This window comes from Panicum virgatum, chromosome 4K (genome assembly GCF_016808335.1).
Source record: "Panicum virgatum strain AP13 chromosome 4K, P.virgatum_v5, whole genome shotgun sequence".
Lineage (NCBI taxonomy): Eukaryota > Viridiplantae > Streptophyta > Magnoliopsida > Poales > Poaceae > Panicum > Panicum virgatum.
In genome coordinates this window covers 37,122,970-37,139,089 of record NC_053139.1, presented here as the reverse complement: position 1 = coordinate 37,139,089, position 16,120 = coordinate 37,122,970, and the positions used below count along the sequence as shown (strand labels likewise).

Sequence of the window (16,120 nt, the reverse complement as noted above, 5' to 3'; positions counted from 1 at the left end):
GTAATTGGGTATTTCATATTTGATCTTTGTAGAAAAGGTAGGATGCGTATAATGCGGTCGATTGTATTGCAATGAGCCCCTTGGGCGGTATATATAGGAGTACAAGACTTGGAGGGCAAGACACCTCTCCTAGAGATAAGGAAGGCTATCACGGGATTACATCAATCCTAAACTATCATATCTGGAGTTGCCTAATATACTCTAACAATCTTATTTGTTACTATCAGAAAAAATAGCTATTAATTATTTTCTTATATATAGCAAGTGATAATTGAATTGAGAAGGTGGCTGTGACCCCCCTGTCTTGGTGCCCACCGGCAGTTTCACTGTCGCCTCGCCGCCACATCAGTGACCGCTTCCTCCGCCTGGACGCCGTGCATCCCCCACCAACACAGAAAAACAAAAAAACATATACACGCATTAGTGACAAGAGGAGGAGAGGAGGCTTCAACTATAAGCAGGGCTCCCGCCTCCCATCGACGAGAGGAGGAGGCGGTGGGGCTAATAAATGATGCCAGGACAGAGGAGTAGAGCAGAACTGATGAGAGGAACGATACAATGCGATGGCTGTTGGTTCTTGATTTGATGGTCGAGATCGATCGGTCGGCTAAGACCTCGCACATCGAATATTTAGATGTCAATTTAAATGGTCAGATGTCAATTTAATATAAAAATAATTGCATAAGTAGCAATTAAAGCTCTAGACGAATCTATTAAGTATAATTAATACATAACTAGTGGATGGTTGCTGTAGCAATTAGTGGTCAAATTATGAACTAATTAGTCTTAACAGATTCGTCTCGTGATTAAATCATGACTTATGAAATTAATTTTATAATAAGCATATATTTAATACTCTTAATTGGTGTGTGACTTAAACTGAAAAACCCAAATGTGATCTAAAAGCATGGAAGAAATCAGTTACCAGAAATGTAGGAGCAGTGTTATCTAGTTGTGGATAATGGTTCTTACTTTCTCTGATGGGAGAGTAAAAAATTTCAGTCGAAGAGAAAGGTCGCAGCTAGTTGTGCTGGGCTGCTACCTAGATGTGCCAGTAGAGAGACGAAACTTTTGGCACGAGGTCACTGCTCACCGGCTCGTTGATCTCTCCACCCCGCTCAGTGATGACGCTAGTAAAACTGTCGCCCACCAAGACAATAGTCCCCCCGCCCCCCCCCCCCCCCCCCCCCCCCCCCCCCCCCCCCCCCCCCAATTCTTTGTTGTCGGTTCCGATCGAAAAACGCCATGGGAACTTGACCAACTGCTCACCCGGCAATCCCCCAGACTCGACGAGCACCCGATTCTCCGTGCCACCGAAGCGAGAGCCCTGGCGGACCAGTCTCTCGCACCCTCTCGAGCCGGCTACAGCTGAGAGAGGCGGAAAAGGGGGCGACACCATTTCCGGCGGCGATTCTGCCGGTCTCCTTCCACTCCGATGGCCGGAGAGCCGTCGGAGAGGGAGTGAGACCGCGGGATTGCCATGCGGATGTATATAGGGTAGGTAGTTGTGCTCGCCGTCGATCGTCGGAGGCGGAGCTAGGTTTTGCCGAGGGGGTGTTCCTCTGCGGCTTGGCTTTCCTAGCGGCGTCGATGAGGCGATGGCGACGGCGGCGCAGGGGAATAAGGTTTCCAGGCCTCTTCCTCGCCCCGGTGTTGCTCTGCTCCAGCTTCATCGGCGAGGTCGTGGAGTTCTGCTTCGGAGCCTGCGGTCAGTGAGTCTCCCTTCCTAACTGATGGGGTGGCTGCTGGCCTTCTTTTGCTTCAAGGATGCAGCGACCGCTGCGGGTGGTGTGGCTGTTTGGCGGTGGATTCCAACTCGGTCTTCCCTCGACGGTGGTCGTCGACGGTGAGGTTGGATCCAGGACTTGAGGAGTTGGGGTGTGTCCCCGGTCGATGGGCGTTTCGCAGATGGCTTCTTACACTGCGACTCCAACAAAAGCCTGTGTGTGATGAGCTTGTCCGGTTCATGGCGGTAGTCGGTTTCTTCTCCGGCGGCGATGTCCGGCGACGACGAGTTCAAGTGTTGGCGGTTCGTGAAGGTTCCAGGGGTCTCTTTGTAATTTTCAGTTTGTTCAGGGTCCTTTGCGTAGCTTGGTGGAAACAGATGTTCATGTATCCTTCATGTATGTTTCTGTATTTCTTTGTGTATTTGTACTTTATTCTTAACTAAAGGAATACAGAAGCATATTATAAAAAAAAACTGCTCACCCGGCGTTGCTTAAGTAGGATCACATCAGAACTCCGGCGCTCTCACGCCCCCCGCTTGCCTGTGCCAAGCTGTAGCTAACAAGTGACAAGTGAGGAAAGGCCAAGCCACTGCCCAGGATGTCGCCGCCGCGGCCGCACTTCCTGGTGCTCACGTTCCCGCTCCAGGGCCACATCGCGCCCGCGCTCCGCCTCGCCAGGCGGCTGCTGGCCGCCGCGCCCGACGTGCTTGTCACCTTCTCCACCGCCGAGGCCGCGCACAGCCTCATGTTCCCGGCCAAGTCGACGGAGCATGGAGGGGACGACCCCCGCCTCGAGTTCCGCCCGTTCTCCGACGGCACGGAGGCCGGTGACTCCCGGAGCAGCGACGACGACGGCGACGCCGGGTCGCTCACCACCAAGATGGCGTCCTTCCACGCCGCGGGCGCGCGCGGCGTCGCGGGGCTCCTGGACGCGCTCGCGGCGCGGGGCCGCCCGGTCACCCGCGTCGTGTACACGCTCCTGCTCCCGTGGGCGGCCGGCGTCGCGCGGGAGCGCGGCGTCCCGTCCGCGCTCTACTGGATCCAGCCGGCCGCCGTGTTCGCCATCTACCACCACTACTTCAACGGCCACGCCGCCGGCGTCGTCGCCGAGCACCGCCACGACCCGTCGTTCGTCGTGGAGATCCCGGGCCTGGCGCCTCAAACGATCGGCGACCTGCCCTCCTTCCTCACCGACTCCACCGACCCTTCCGATGCCCTCCACAGCATCTTCACCACGATCCGCGACCTGATCGAATCGCTTGACAAGGAGAGGCCCAGGGCCACCGTCCTTGTCAACACGTGCCAAGAGCTCGAGGCGGGCGCCCTCGCTGCCATGGGAGCGCACGACGTGCTCCCCGTCGGCCCCGTGCTCCCGTCCGGCGACGAAGAGGCCGCCGGCATCTTCGAGCACGACGACGCCAGGTACATGGAGTGGCTGGACACCCAGCCGGCGAGCTCCGTGGTGTACGTCTCCTTCGGCAGCCTGTCCACGATGGCGAGGGAGCAGTTGGACGAGCTGCTCCGGGGCCTCGAGGAGAGCGGGAGGCCGTACCTGTGCGTCGTCCGGAAGGACATCAAGGCCGCGCTCGGGGAGGCCGAGGCGGCGGAGATGGTGGGCGAGCGCCGCCTCAGGAACGGCGTCGCGGTGGAGTGGTGCGACCAGGTGCGGGTGCTGTCGCACGCGGCGGTGGGGTGCTTCGTGACGCACTGCGGCTGGAACTCGGTGCTGGAGAGCGTGGCGAGCGGCGTGCCCATGGCGTGCGTGCCCGGGATGTCGGACCAGCGCGTGAACGCGCAGCTCGTCGTGCGCGACTGGCGCGCCGGCGTGCGCGCGCGGGTGGACGGCGGCGGCGTGCTGCGGGCGGCGGAGGTGCGGCGGTGCGTCGATGAGGTGATGGGGGATTCGGAGGCCGCGGCGGAGGTGCGGCGCATGGCGGGGGAGTGGAAGCGGGCAGTCGCGGAGGCCATTGGAAAAGGAGGCTCGTCGGAGCGTAATCTTGTGGCGTTTGTGGATGGAGCAAGGAGTGACTTTTGAAGATTTGTGCCATTTCCGTGAATTGCAAGGAGAATACATATGTTCATTCATGGATTCCTCCATGGACTTCAGGTCTTCAGTACTTGAGTACTGGGCTCTCAACTCCGTCTTCTTCTCTGGCGGCTTGCCTATGTTCGTGTAGCTTGATGAGCGGTCCAGGCGTGGGCGCGCCTGGATCGGTGACGGTGACGGTGACTGTGTGGTGTGAGAAAAAAATATTGTTACCTGTCTGGTGGCTGGAGTTATGTGAGAATAAAATACTTTTGGCTGGCTGGAGGAACCAAACAGCGAACAGAGTGAATAATGCTGTGTTTAGTTCCAACACAAAAAAATTTTACGATGGAATTTTGCTAATTTGAAGTACTAAATAAATTCTATTTACAAATTTTTTTGCACAGATGAGCTATAAATCGCGAGACGAATCTAATGATGCTAATTAATCCATAATTAACGGATAGTACTGTAGCATTACTGTTGCAAATCATGAATTAAGTGGGCTCATTGGATTCGTCTCGCGATTTACAGCCCATCCATACAAAAAAATTTGTAAATAGACTTCATTTAGTACTCCATGCTTGTATTAAAATATTCGATGTGACTTTTTTTTTATGTTTACGGGGTTTACAGCCAAAAATCTAAACAGGGCCTAAGGCTGGTTCCAACGGGGTCGGTACCGACCCCCGCCGGTCGGTACCGACCCGGCTACCGACCCGCGCCGGTCGGTAAGCGCGGAAACCGAGAGCGCGGGGCGGTAGCGCTACCGGCCGGGCGGTCGGTACCGACCGGCGTTGGAGCCGTGCGCGGTCGGTACCGACCCCGCGTCCGGTCGGCTGCCACACGGCGCTCTGTGATTGGCCAACGGCTGCCATGTCAGCGCCGCGTCAGCTAGCCGTTGCAATTAGCCGTTTTTGACCGTTTGGACTCCAAAAAATTCGAAAAAAATTCCAAAAAATCACAAATTTCGTCCCCAACTCATCTATAAATAGAGAGGGCTGGTTGGAGCTCATTCCACACCTCTCACTCCCCATTTTGCTGTGTCAATTTAAATCATAGAGCAACGCGTTCTGAAATGGTTAAGTCTGGAATGGAGAAGCTGACGTGGCGCTGATGTGGCTGTGGGCTGAGGCTGCAGGCTGACTGATGGAGCGCTGGGATCGAGTGGGCTGGCGAGAACTGACGTGGCGCTGACGTGGCTGTGGCTGTGGGCTGGGGCTGCAGACCCGCTGTTGGAACCAGCCTAAGTCCATGATGGGTTTCCAAATTTCCACCATGAAAGCGACTGCAGAAATTAAGTTAGCCCGAGCTATGTTCAAGATGTTCGTAGGAGAGAGATGCAGAGATACAGATTTACCATGCTATATATGGAGGATTAACGATCAGGTACTTTTATGTAGATGCATGAGATCGAGACTATAGCTCTTCTGTTATAATGTGATAGTGCGAACTCGCGCCAATGTTACGACCACACATCCCCGGCTCGCGCTCCATTTCCTTTCTTCGCTTCAACCAAGCAAGGCGCCAAGGCGGCAGCGGCCTGTGCACGTGACGTGGTGCTCAGTCAGGCAGCCCCTATGCGAAAGTAGCAGTCTCGTGTGGTGACCCCGGTAACAGTACGTGTGTGGGTTCCAGTGGATTCCCGGCCAGCGGCATGCCTTTTCTTTCCCTTTTTTCAATGAACTTTTTTTTGCCTGAGATAATATTTTTACTTCGTAACCTTCTATAAGTATTTATGCATAAATTATTAGCAAAATTTTTTGTTGACATAAAATGTGTGCATACAATTTATATACTCTTTTTTTGCTTTCTTTGCATAACTTATGAACATAAATCCGTGCACGTAATTTCTGTAGTACGATTTATGCACATAAGTTTTGCGCCATACAATTTAAGCAAAGATTTCTTTGCTTTCATGCATAACTTATGAACATAATTTTTATATATAAATTTAATTTTTATATTTCTTATATGAATAATGTTAATAGAAGTATAACTTTCTATGTATATATTTTTTTATTTTATAGCTGTTTTGGATGATTTACCTTACATATATTTAGTATATCATTTATGTTTACATATTTTGGTCTTATATTTTTTTTCATGTAACTCTTTATATTGAATGATAAAAGAGAATGAGGATCACGCAGCGCACTTGGGTAGATAGTGCCTTGGGGAGTCGTGTGGCACTACCGAGCCAACAGACTGCGGAATGGAGCCTGCGATAAAGTAAAACTAGAACATTGCGCGGCGTTACCGCGCAGAAATATGCCCTCAAGTTCAGGTTAATTTTAAAAAATTGAACTGCAAAAAGTCCGGGGGGATTTTCATAAAATTGGTCGAATGCGGGGATTATTTGGTAAATTTGGCGTCGACGGAGTACCGGTCGTTTACTGAAAAGTTCAAGGGCTTTTTCATAAAATTGATGGACTTCAGAATCAATTTTTACAAAGTCCAGGGTTTTTCTTACAAAATTCACGGAGTACGGCACGATTACTAAAAGTTCAGGGTTTTTTTGGTAAAGTAAGACTCCACAAAGTCCGAGGGGTTTTCCATTAAATTGATGGACTCCGTATTCATTTTAACAAAGCACGGGGTTTTTTTTGGAAAATTTATGTCCCTATCTATTCCTGACCGTCGGATCGCTGCGCAGAAATATGCCCTCAAATTCAGGTTTATTTTAAAAAATTGTACTGCAAAAAGTCCGGGGGGATTTTCGTAAAATTGGTAGACTATTTGGTAAATTTGGCATCGACGGAGTACCGGTCGTTTACTGAAAAGTTCAAGAGCTTTTTCATTAAATTGATGGACTTCAGAATCAATTTTTACAAAGTCCAGGGTTTTTCTTACAAAATTCACGGAGTACGGTACGATTACTAAAAGTTCAGAGTTTTTTTGGTAAATTAAGACTCCACAAAGTCCGAGGGGTTTTCCATTAAATTGATGGACTCCGTATTCATTTTAACAAAGCATGGGGTTTTTTTTGGAAAATTTATGTCCCTATCTATTCCTGACCGTCGGATCGCTACGCAGAAACATGTCCTCAAATTCAGGTTTATTTTAAAAAATTGTACTGCAAAAAGTCCGGGGGGATTTTCGTAAAATTGGTAGACTGCGGGGGTTATTTGGTAAATTGCCGCGCAGAAATATGCCCTCAAGTTTAGGTTTATTTTAAAAAATTGAACTGCAAAAAGTCTGGTGGGATTTTCGTAAAATTGGTAGATTGCGGGGGTTATTTGGTAAATTTGGCGTCAACGGAGTACCGATCCATTACTGAAAAGTTCAAGGGGTTTCTCATAAAATTGATGGACTTCAAAATCATTTTAACAAAGTCTAGGGTTTTTTTACAAAATTCACGGAGTACGGCACGATTACTAAAAGTTCAGGGTTTTTTTGTAAAGTAAAGCTCCACAAAATCCGAGGTTTTTTTTTAAAAATTGAACTGCAAAAAGGCCGGGGAGATTTTTGTAAAATTGGTAGACTGCGGGGGTTATTTGGTAAATTTGGCGTCGACGGAGTACCGATCGATTACTGAAAAGTTCAAGGGGTTTCTCATAAAATTGATGGACTTCAGAATCAATTTTTACAAAGTCCAGTGTTTTTTACAAAATTTACGGAGTACGACACGATTACTAAAAGTTCAGGGTTTTTTGGTAAAGTAAGGCTCCACAAAGTCCGAGGGGTTTTCTATTAAATTGATGGACTCCGTATTCATTTTAACAAAGTACGGATTTTTTTTTGCAAAATTTACGTCCCTATCTATTTCTGACCAAAAATTGAACTGCAAAAAGTCCGGGGGGATTTTCATAAAATTGGTCGAATGCGGGGATTATTTGGTAAATTTGGCGTCGACGGAGTACCGGTCGTTTACTGAAAAGTTCAAGGGCTTTTTCATAAAATTGATGGACTTCAGAATCAATTTTTACAAAGTCCAGGTTTTTTCTTACAAAATTCACGGAGTACGGCACGATTACTAAAAGTTCAGGTTTTTTTTTGGTAAAGTAAGACTCCACAAAGTCCGAGGGGTTTTCCATTAAATTGATGGACTCCGTATTCATTTTAACAAAGCATGGGGTTTTTTTGGAAAATTTATGTCCCTATCTATTCCTGACCGTCGGATCGCTGCGCAGAAATATGCCCTCAAATTCAGGTTTATTTTAAAAAATTGTACTGCAAAAAGTCCGAGGGGATTTTCGTAAAATTGGTAGACTGCGGGGGTTATTTGGTAAATTACCGCGCAGAAATATGCCCTCAAGTTTAGGTTTATTTTAAAAAATTGAACTGCAAAAAGTCTGGTGGGATTTTCGTAAAATTGGTAGATTGCGGGGGTTATTTGGTAAATTTGGCGTCAACGGAGTACCGATCCATTACTGAAAACTTCAAGGGGTTTCTCATAAAATTGATGGACTTCAAAATCATTTTAACAAAGTTTAGGGTTTTTTTACAAAATTCACGGAGTACGGCACGATTACTAAAAGTTCAGGGTTTTTTTGTAAAGTAAAGCTCCACAAAGTCCGAGGGGTTTTTTAAAAAAATTGAACTGCAAAAAGTCCGGGGGGATTTTTGTAAAATTGGTAGACTGCGGGGGTTATTTGGTAAATTTGGCGTCGACGGAGTACCGATCGATTACTGAAAAGTTCAAGGGGTTTCTCATAAAATTGATGGACTTTAGAATCAATTTTTACAAAGTCCAGGGTTTTTTTACAAAATTTACGGAGTACGACGCGATTACTAAAAGTTCAGGGTTTTTTTGGTAAAGTAAGGCTCCACAAAGTCCGAGGGGTTTTCTATTAAATTGATGGAATCCGTATTCATTTTAACAAAGTACGGATTTTTTTGCAAAATTTACGTCCCTATCTATTTCTGACCGTCGGATCGCGATCTGACGGCCAATATTTTGGAAGCTGATGTGGACGCGCTCCCTGGCCGCGAGCGCGACCAGCTTTCAGTTATTAAAAGATGGGTGGAAACGGAAAACGATGAAAGAGACTAGAAATGGAAAGATAACATGTTTGTCGGATTGATTGCCAGCAGCTGTTCTGGCGCGCGCTTGCGAATTAGAATGCCCCCATTATATACTCCGTCGTATAAAAAAGTGCAATTCTATTTTTCCTGATATATTATAGGTGGCGTGAAAAGATTCGTGTGCCCTCATTAGTTAGCCATATGTTTTAACATACAAATTAAATCTGACCACTTAATTAGGCATGTAGTTGAGATCAAATTTTTAGGATTGTACTCTTTGTGGGAATTTTTCAAACACTAGAATTGCAATTTTCATAGGACGACAAAAGTATGATATAGCTAAGAGAGAGCTCAATAAATACTGCCCCCTTCATTTCAAATTATAAATCTTTTTTAAAAATTTTAGATACATAGTTTTTCCTATGTATCGAGATATACGTGCATCTAGATGCATACTAAATATAATGTATTTAGAAAAATCAAAATGTTTTATTTTTTCCAACACGGGGGTAATGCCCCTGATTTCATTACTGCTAGTAATGAAATTACATCAGTTCACAATTCAAGGTTCGGCACAAAACAAATGAGGATTTAAAGGCTAAAAGTCTACAGATTAAAAGTCTCCAACAATTCCAGCAACACCAAAGGAGCGACAAAGAGTAGCAAAACGATAGCTACCTAATTTTTTTTTTCAAAACTTCCTCCAAAGCAGCTGCACAGATGATGTCGAAACTTCAGTCTTACAAACCGAAACATTTGTAATTTGAAACGGAGTAAATATATCCGTTAGTGTTTAGATAATTGGGCAATAAGATTCAACATTTTAAATGTGACATTCATCACAAGTATTTGCTTCTCTATAACCTCAACGATAAAATGGGTCCATCCCATTTTTTCCCCATGCCAGACCGTTGTTCATCCCCGTCGTCCGTTCGTTCCCCGCAACGTCCCTCTCCATCGTCCATCCTGCTCGATTTGCGGTGCAGCCGCACAGGAGGCAGGAGCTTGATTCACCGCCCGGTGGGACGTACCACCCTCGACGGACGGTATCGAACGAGCGACATCTGCGCTGAGATTCGTTTACCGTTCGGGCGATTAACCAACGTGGACAACATAATCAGATCAATTTGCCAGCGTGGGCAGCGTGCTTTAAAGGAACGGTCAACAAGGCACAGGCAGAACCCATTCCCGATTCACACGTCTCCGGTTCAACAGGGTTGGCTTCCAATGGAATGATCTAGGCCGCCATACATATAGGCAAGGGATTCATCTCGCTCACATCCGCCACCGGGGTTGGCTTCCAATGGAAGCATCCTAGGCCATATACGCCAGAACGAGATCAGGATTTGTTCATCGCTCTCATCCGCCATGGATCCGATTCAGAGCAGCCTAGCTCATGCCACTTTGAGAGACCAGCAGTGCGGTAGGCACATAGCCTCTGACTTCATCTCGGCCGCCGGCGAACCTACCATCCCCTGGCAACAAGGAGATGCACAAGTTGCCGTTGTTGCCGCGATTGCCCAGAAAGACCCTCTCCAACTTCAGCAAGGCCACCGCCAAGCCCTGGACTGCAGTACAAGGACAGGAACACCTAACAATTCCACAAGCTCCCCAACGAGAGGACCAAAAAGGTAAGATTCGTCACCACACTCTAGGAAAGAAAAATAAAAAAGGAACTCATCTGCAATGTGCTGAATAAAAAGGGTGCCTGCTGAGTCGAACTGATAATACTCTAATGTGCTGAATTATTGTATACTATTTTTGCAAGAATACGGCTGTAATCTAGTAAATGACCCCATCACAATAACACCTATATTTCCCCACTCATGTCCAAACACCAATTATCAACTCCAAAGTTAGTCCAATTGAATTGAGTATCATGGTCCTTAGTTTCATCTTTTTATTCTCGCATTCAGACGGGCGCGAAGGGAGGGGCCAGACTATAGAATTGCTCCAGCAGAAGAGACAGCAATGATAAAGGCCATGCGTCGTGCACGCACGTCGCCGGGTGAAGCGATCTTCTTTCCACACGAGGGTACAATATTCAACAGTTGTGAAGAAGCGAGGGATTTCTACAACCTCTACTCATGGGAAAAAGGGTTTGGAGTTCGATTTGGCAGAGGAAAGAAAAATGACAGCAAGTACCAAACAAAACTAGATATTGTATGCTCATGCGAGGTAAACATGAAACTAGTATTCAACCTAGCACCCATACTCACAGAGAAAAATGTCATATGTGGGAAATACATACATTGAATTATGTCTATGAAATACTACTTGCAGGGACTCAACAAGAACAAGAGGTCAGCATCGATTAGAACAGATTGCAAGGCAATGATTAGACTGCACAGGCGAAGCGATCATTCCTGGTACATTAGCAGAGTGAACGACACCCACAACCATCGCCTCACAGAAGCTTACGGTGAGAACAAGCATTGGAAATCTCACAGCTATATAGACCCCAGCACAAAGGATCTCATAAAGAAGTTAAGGGAGAACAACATCAGCCTTGGAAGAATATGTAATATATTGGGAGCAACAGATGGGGGCTCAAGATCAGGAATGAGAAAAGAATCTGTGAGATCAATATGTGCAAAGATGGCTCAAGAAAACATGAGAGATGACATAGGCAAAACACTAAAGCTCCTAGAAACCATGAAGGGGACTGACCCAGGATTGGAGGTCAGGTTTCAACTCGACGCAGATGGAAGGCTAAAATCAATGTTGTGGTGCACAGGGAAGAATAGGATGGACTACTCTAGTTTTGGTGATGCCATAACCTTTGACACCACATACCGTACAAACCTGTACAACCTACCATTTGGTCTATTCATGGGTATTAACAATCACTTCCAATCTATCGTTCTTGGTGGGCTGCTCCTAACATCAGAGACAACAGCAGACTTCGAGTGGGCATTTGCCAATTTCATCTCCATAATGGGCGGCAAGGCAGCAATTACCATGTTAACAGGTAAACCAGTTTGAAACACCCTTTGCACATTCTCACCACTGCACACACCACCTGAATAATAAAAATGGGAAATTGTTCGCTTTCAGCTTAATCGTTCTTCCATTTGCATGAAACCCATAATCCATTTATATCCTGGTATGATTAATTTATACCTTCATTTAAACTAAATAAAGATATAAATCTAACCAAGTTTTCCTCAACTGCTCCATCCAGACCAATGCGTAGCAATGGCTAAGGCGATGAAATCAACAATGAAAGAGACAAGACATAGATGGTGCCGGTGGCATGTTCTGAAAAATGCTAAGGACAGGCTAGGAAAGGTGTACTCAAAGCACAAAGGGTTCAAGCATGAATTCAACAAATTGGTAACTGATGAGACAGATATAACCAAGTTTGAAATGCCATGGGATACTCTGGTGAAAAAATACAGGCTGTCAAAGAACAAGTTCTTAAAGCGGTTATTCAAGTACCGAGAAAAATGGGCAAAACCATACTTCATGGGTATCTTTTGTGCAGGAATGACAAGCACACAGAGGAGTGAGAGCGCCAACCATATGTTGAAAAGATTCATCCAGCGAGCCGCGCCAATGCACCTATTCGTTGCCAAGTTCAATGAATTTCAAAGTGATCGAAATGACCAGGAATCAAAGGAGTCATTTGTCACAAACCAGGTAATGCCTAAAAATGATGAAACCACCAGTCCTACTGGCAGAGATCTCCACACCAAAAAAGAATCAATCTAATGTTTGTAGCCTTAAAAATAATGCCTGTTTATTTTTCTTATGATCATGTTCAGGTACCCCGCAAACTGAGGGTCAGCGTCCCAATAGAAAATCATGCTCACACAATTTATACAAGGGCAACGTATGAGAAATTCTACGATGAGCTCTTCGAATCAGGGAGATTTGCCATAACCTCAAAGATTAGTGAATATGAATATATCGTGACTGATACAAAACAAGACACTGAGGAAGCTACAACCCAATTCACCGTCACATTGCAAGGCACATCCAAGGTAACATGCCAATGTGGCCTGTTCGAGCATATGGGGATGCTTTGCCGTCATGCACTTAAGGTAATTAATCCATTTAAAAACTCAATCATCTGGCATCAAACCAGAAGTAATTTGTCCATCAAAATAAGCAAATACATCATCATTGCTCTCCCAAAAATTGGCAGGTACTTGTACACCTAGACAGGCAGGAGATACCCGCTGGAAACATAATGAGAAGATGGACAAAAGAAGGCTTAGAACACTCGCTCTCAGTGGACTCGAAGGCGACCATGGCTGCTCATAACGACAATATGCGCAAGAAACTCCTACTCACTATAGTTTTTGAAATTGCCAACAAGGAAGCCACGTTGAGCGAGACAACATTCCATCAGGCTATGGAAGCAATGAAAGACTCTACGGATCCACCCTTGGAACCAGCCCTTGCAGATATCACAAATACATCAACAGCAGCCATCGCCGAAGTGCGCCCAACAGCATGCCCACCTCGGACCATGCTAGGCGGCAGGCCGCCAAACACTGGCCTACAATCTTGGCTCGCAAGCAGGAAAAGATCCAGCAATAAAACAGCAAACTCCGCATCAGCTTTAGTTGCAGACTGGCCAGATGAAGAGAACACTCCCACTAAGAAGAGGAGGTCAATTTCAGACATTATGTACAAGTGACCCGTCCCACTCATATCAGTAAACGGGGGATCAGACATAACATGGCCCAAAATACTGTTTATCAGAACCATAATTATGCTATTGACTTGCCCTTTAACATTATGCAAGTACATGTGTTGATTAACCTCTAGGACTGCTATGCATGTACTTGACTTGTACTGTCCACCATTCTACTCAATTCGACATTGCTACATCGTGAATGAAACTTGTTCTATTAGGAGTTGCTATCATGTTGCAGCTTATTTCATACATTCCTGACTAATGTAGAATCAGTTGTGTGTCTAGTGTAACACGGGGAATGATCCAATCATTGACTTGACAATTGGATAGCAAAACTTCTCAAAAACCACACTACAAAATAATTAAAAAGCATATATACGTGTTGTCAAACATTGACAAATCTATGTACATCCGCCAATACCAATTATTATGCACCACCAAAACATGATCATGCAAGTTACTACTTTTTCATGGACATATAGGGATATCAGTAGAACCCACCTTGACTGGAAAGAGTCAAAACTAGACCCAATACTATTCATTTCTCCATGTCAAGCCAACCATCAAATTAATATGATAAAACACATGGTTTTCACTATGCAAACTCCCCAACTCAAAAATTCACATTCAAATACCAGTTGCATTGGTCACAACCACATGGTGGGCTGACTTTAGAATATATTAAACTAAAAACATATATAAGTTTACACAGGTTGACCTTGTTTTTGTGATAAAATATGAACCTACATTTCCTTCATAGGACTACAGTAAATACAACACTGCAACACAGCCTCTCCATAAGAAGCTCGCTGGCATCATGTGGCAGTCCCACCTAAATTAATCCGGCTTAAGTGCGCTAACCATCACCGAAACGGCAACCAGGGTTAACACACACTTAAAACGGAGTAATCCGGCAGTGCTGTCGGGCAAAATCCCGATTAAACCATTTGAAACAGGATCGACAAAGCAGTTCAGAGAATACAACATTCCGCAAATTTTACAGCACAGAGTATGAAACTGAATTATTATTACAAACCAAGTTTGAATTTATAAACGTACAACAGAGTTCAAGGTTGACGGAAAACGAACGATAGTCTAGCGACGAAACCAGACGTCATGATGAAGCCCGTACATGACGTCAACCAGATCCTCAGATGTACCACCTGAAAAACAAAGCCACAAGTAAGGCTGAGTATATTAATACTCAGCAAAGCTTACCCGACTAAGGGTATACTTAGCCCTTTATCAAGACATGCAAGGCTTTTGGCTTGAGGGGTTTGTTTTGCCGAAAAGCAGTAAGAGTAGATCTTTAATTTCAGATTTTAGCTTTCAGGTTCTAGTTCAATTAACCATTCTAGGTAAGCATCTATCCAATAGCATACATGGTGGAAATAATTATCTTTCATCATCCAACCAACCATATTCATCATCATCATCTTTTACTTCTTACTCTATGTGGCAAAAGGGTTAAGCAGTCCCAAACCGTGAGAAGCAGACGATTCGAATCGAATTTGTTAACCTGGCCAGGCAGACCTAACACACACGTATGGGAACCGAGTCACTCACACGACTTTTCCCCTTTCTTTCCGGGTTGTGGATCAGGGTCACCCACCTCGACTACAAGAATCCACGCCTGGCGTGCGCCTTCTTGCACCCGCATGTGGCCGCATGAGAACAGCGTTCAAAGAGCGTGAAAGTAAAGTCCACTCGCCGGGTAATCAGGTACATAAGCTTACCGATTACCATATTTCTCGACATGTGGTTAGTACGTTCAAAAACTTAACCACCACTACCACATACTGCGGCCTTATCATCTTTCACTAAACAGACGGGGCATCACAAGTACCACAGCCCCGCCCGTGAGCCGTATAGTTGCAGCATGTAATAAACATTCAATTCCTATAATTCTCGCGAGCGACAGAAAATCACTCGACTTCTACCGAACCATTAGCCTAGCCAACTAGCGACCTACACATACTAGTGTTCAAGCATAGGTACCTAGGATCATGCAACTAAGGTTCCAAGCAACTCCTGTAAATTTAAATGCGCAAGTAGGTAGGAATAATAATAAGTTGCATAAATTTAAAATAAAAGGACATGCTCCGGGGCTTGCCTAGAATTAACACTAGGTCAGTGTTAGTTAGAGGCTTCTGGAGTCGGGTTCGGGTTCTCAACGGCGTCTGCGAAGTTCACTTGAGCTTCTCCAGGACTTTCTTCGGCTTCAGACACCAACTTGTATGTTCCGTCTGGTAGGTTCGTCGGCTCTATATGAATGCATATGTATGAGACGAATATAATGCATTTATTTCTTGACATAGATGGAGATCAACCAAACTCAAGTTGGAGGGTGCTACTACTTTCTTTTTCATCCTGTTGGGCAGTCATTTATAGAGTAGGAATTTTATCAATACTAACTCATAAAAGAGCTGGGTGTGTTGATATGAGCTTTCTATAAAATTTTTAGAACTAAAAGAGCTATATAACAGGCATGAAAAATAAGATACTAATCCATTGCATAGATCAAATGGATTTCCACAGGCTAAAATACTGATTTACCGAGGCTCAAATTCTTCTAGCATGTTTCTAACCTCAAGTGGAAACTCCAACAAAAATATGAGATTTTTCCAGGCATAGAAACTATTTTTCATGATTTATTGTATTTCTCCCTACCATAAATTGGCTAGGTCAGTTAGTCCTGCCTAAAAATTCTCTAAATTTTTATATGGCATAAATAATGCAAAATAGGTTCAC

The 16,120-nt window shown here is 45.3% G+C and overlaps 3 protein-coding genes across 3 annotated transcripts; all 3 read left to right on the top strand.

Annotated features, from left to right (window-relative positions):
• The first annotated feature begins 1,202 nt into the window (after positions 1 to 1,202).
• On the top strand, positions 1,203 to 4,047 carry LOC120703807 (UDP-glycosyltransferase 75C1-like). The gene has a single exon (XM_039987981.1). It carries the CDS (start codon positions 2,326 to 2,328, stop codon positions 3,760 to 3,762), a length of 1,437 nt encoding a protein of 478 aa, XP_039843915.1. The 5' UTR covers positions 1,203 to 2,325; the 3' UTR covers positions 3,763 to 4,047.
• Positions 4,048 to 10,704: 6,657 nt separating this feature from the next.
• On the top strand, positions 10,705 to 11,706 carry LOC120702183 (protein FAR1-RELATED SEQUENCE 7-like). The gene is made up of 2 exons (XM_039985925.1): positions 10,705 to 10,899; positions 11,005 to 11,706. The coding sequence occupies exons 1-2, from the start codon at positions 10,705 to 10,707 to the stop codon at positions 11,704 to 11,706; spliced, it is 897 nt and encodes a 298-aa protein (XP_039841859.1).
• A 213-nt stretch (positions 11,707 to 11,919) lies between these two features.
• On the top strand, positions 11,920 to 13,369 carry LOC120702182 (protein FAR-RED IMPAIRED RESPONSE 1-like). Its single transcript, XM_039985924.1, has 3 exons — positions 11,920 to 12,363; positions 12,489 to 12,767; positions 12,872 to 13,369. The coding sequence occupies exons 1-3, from the start codon at positions 11,920 to 11,922 to the stop codon at positions 13,367 to 13,369; spliced, it is 1,221 nt and encodes a 406-aa protein (XP_039841858.1).
• Positions 13,370 to 16,120: the final 2,751 nt, after the last annotated feature.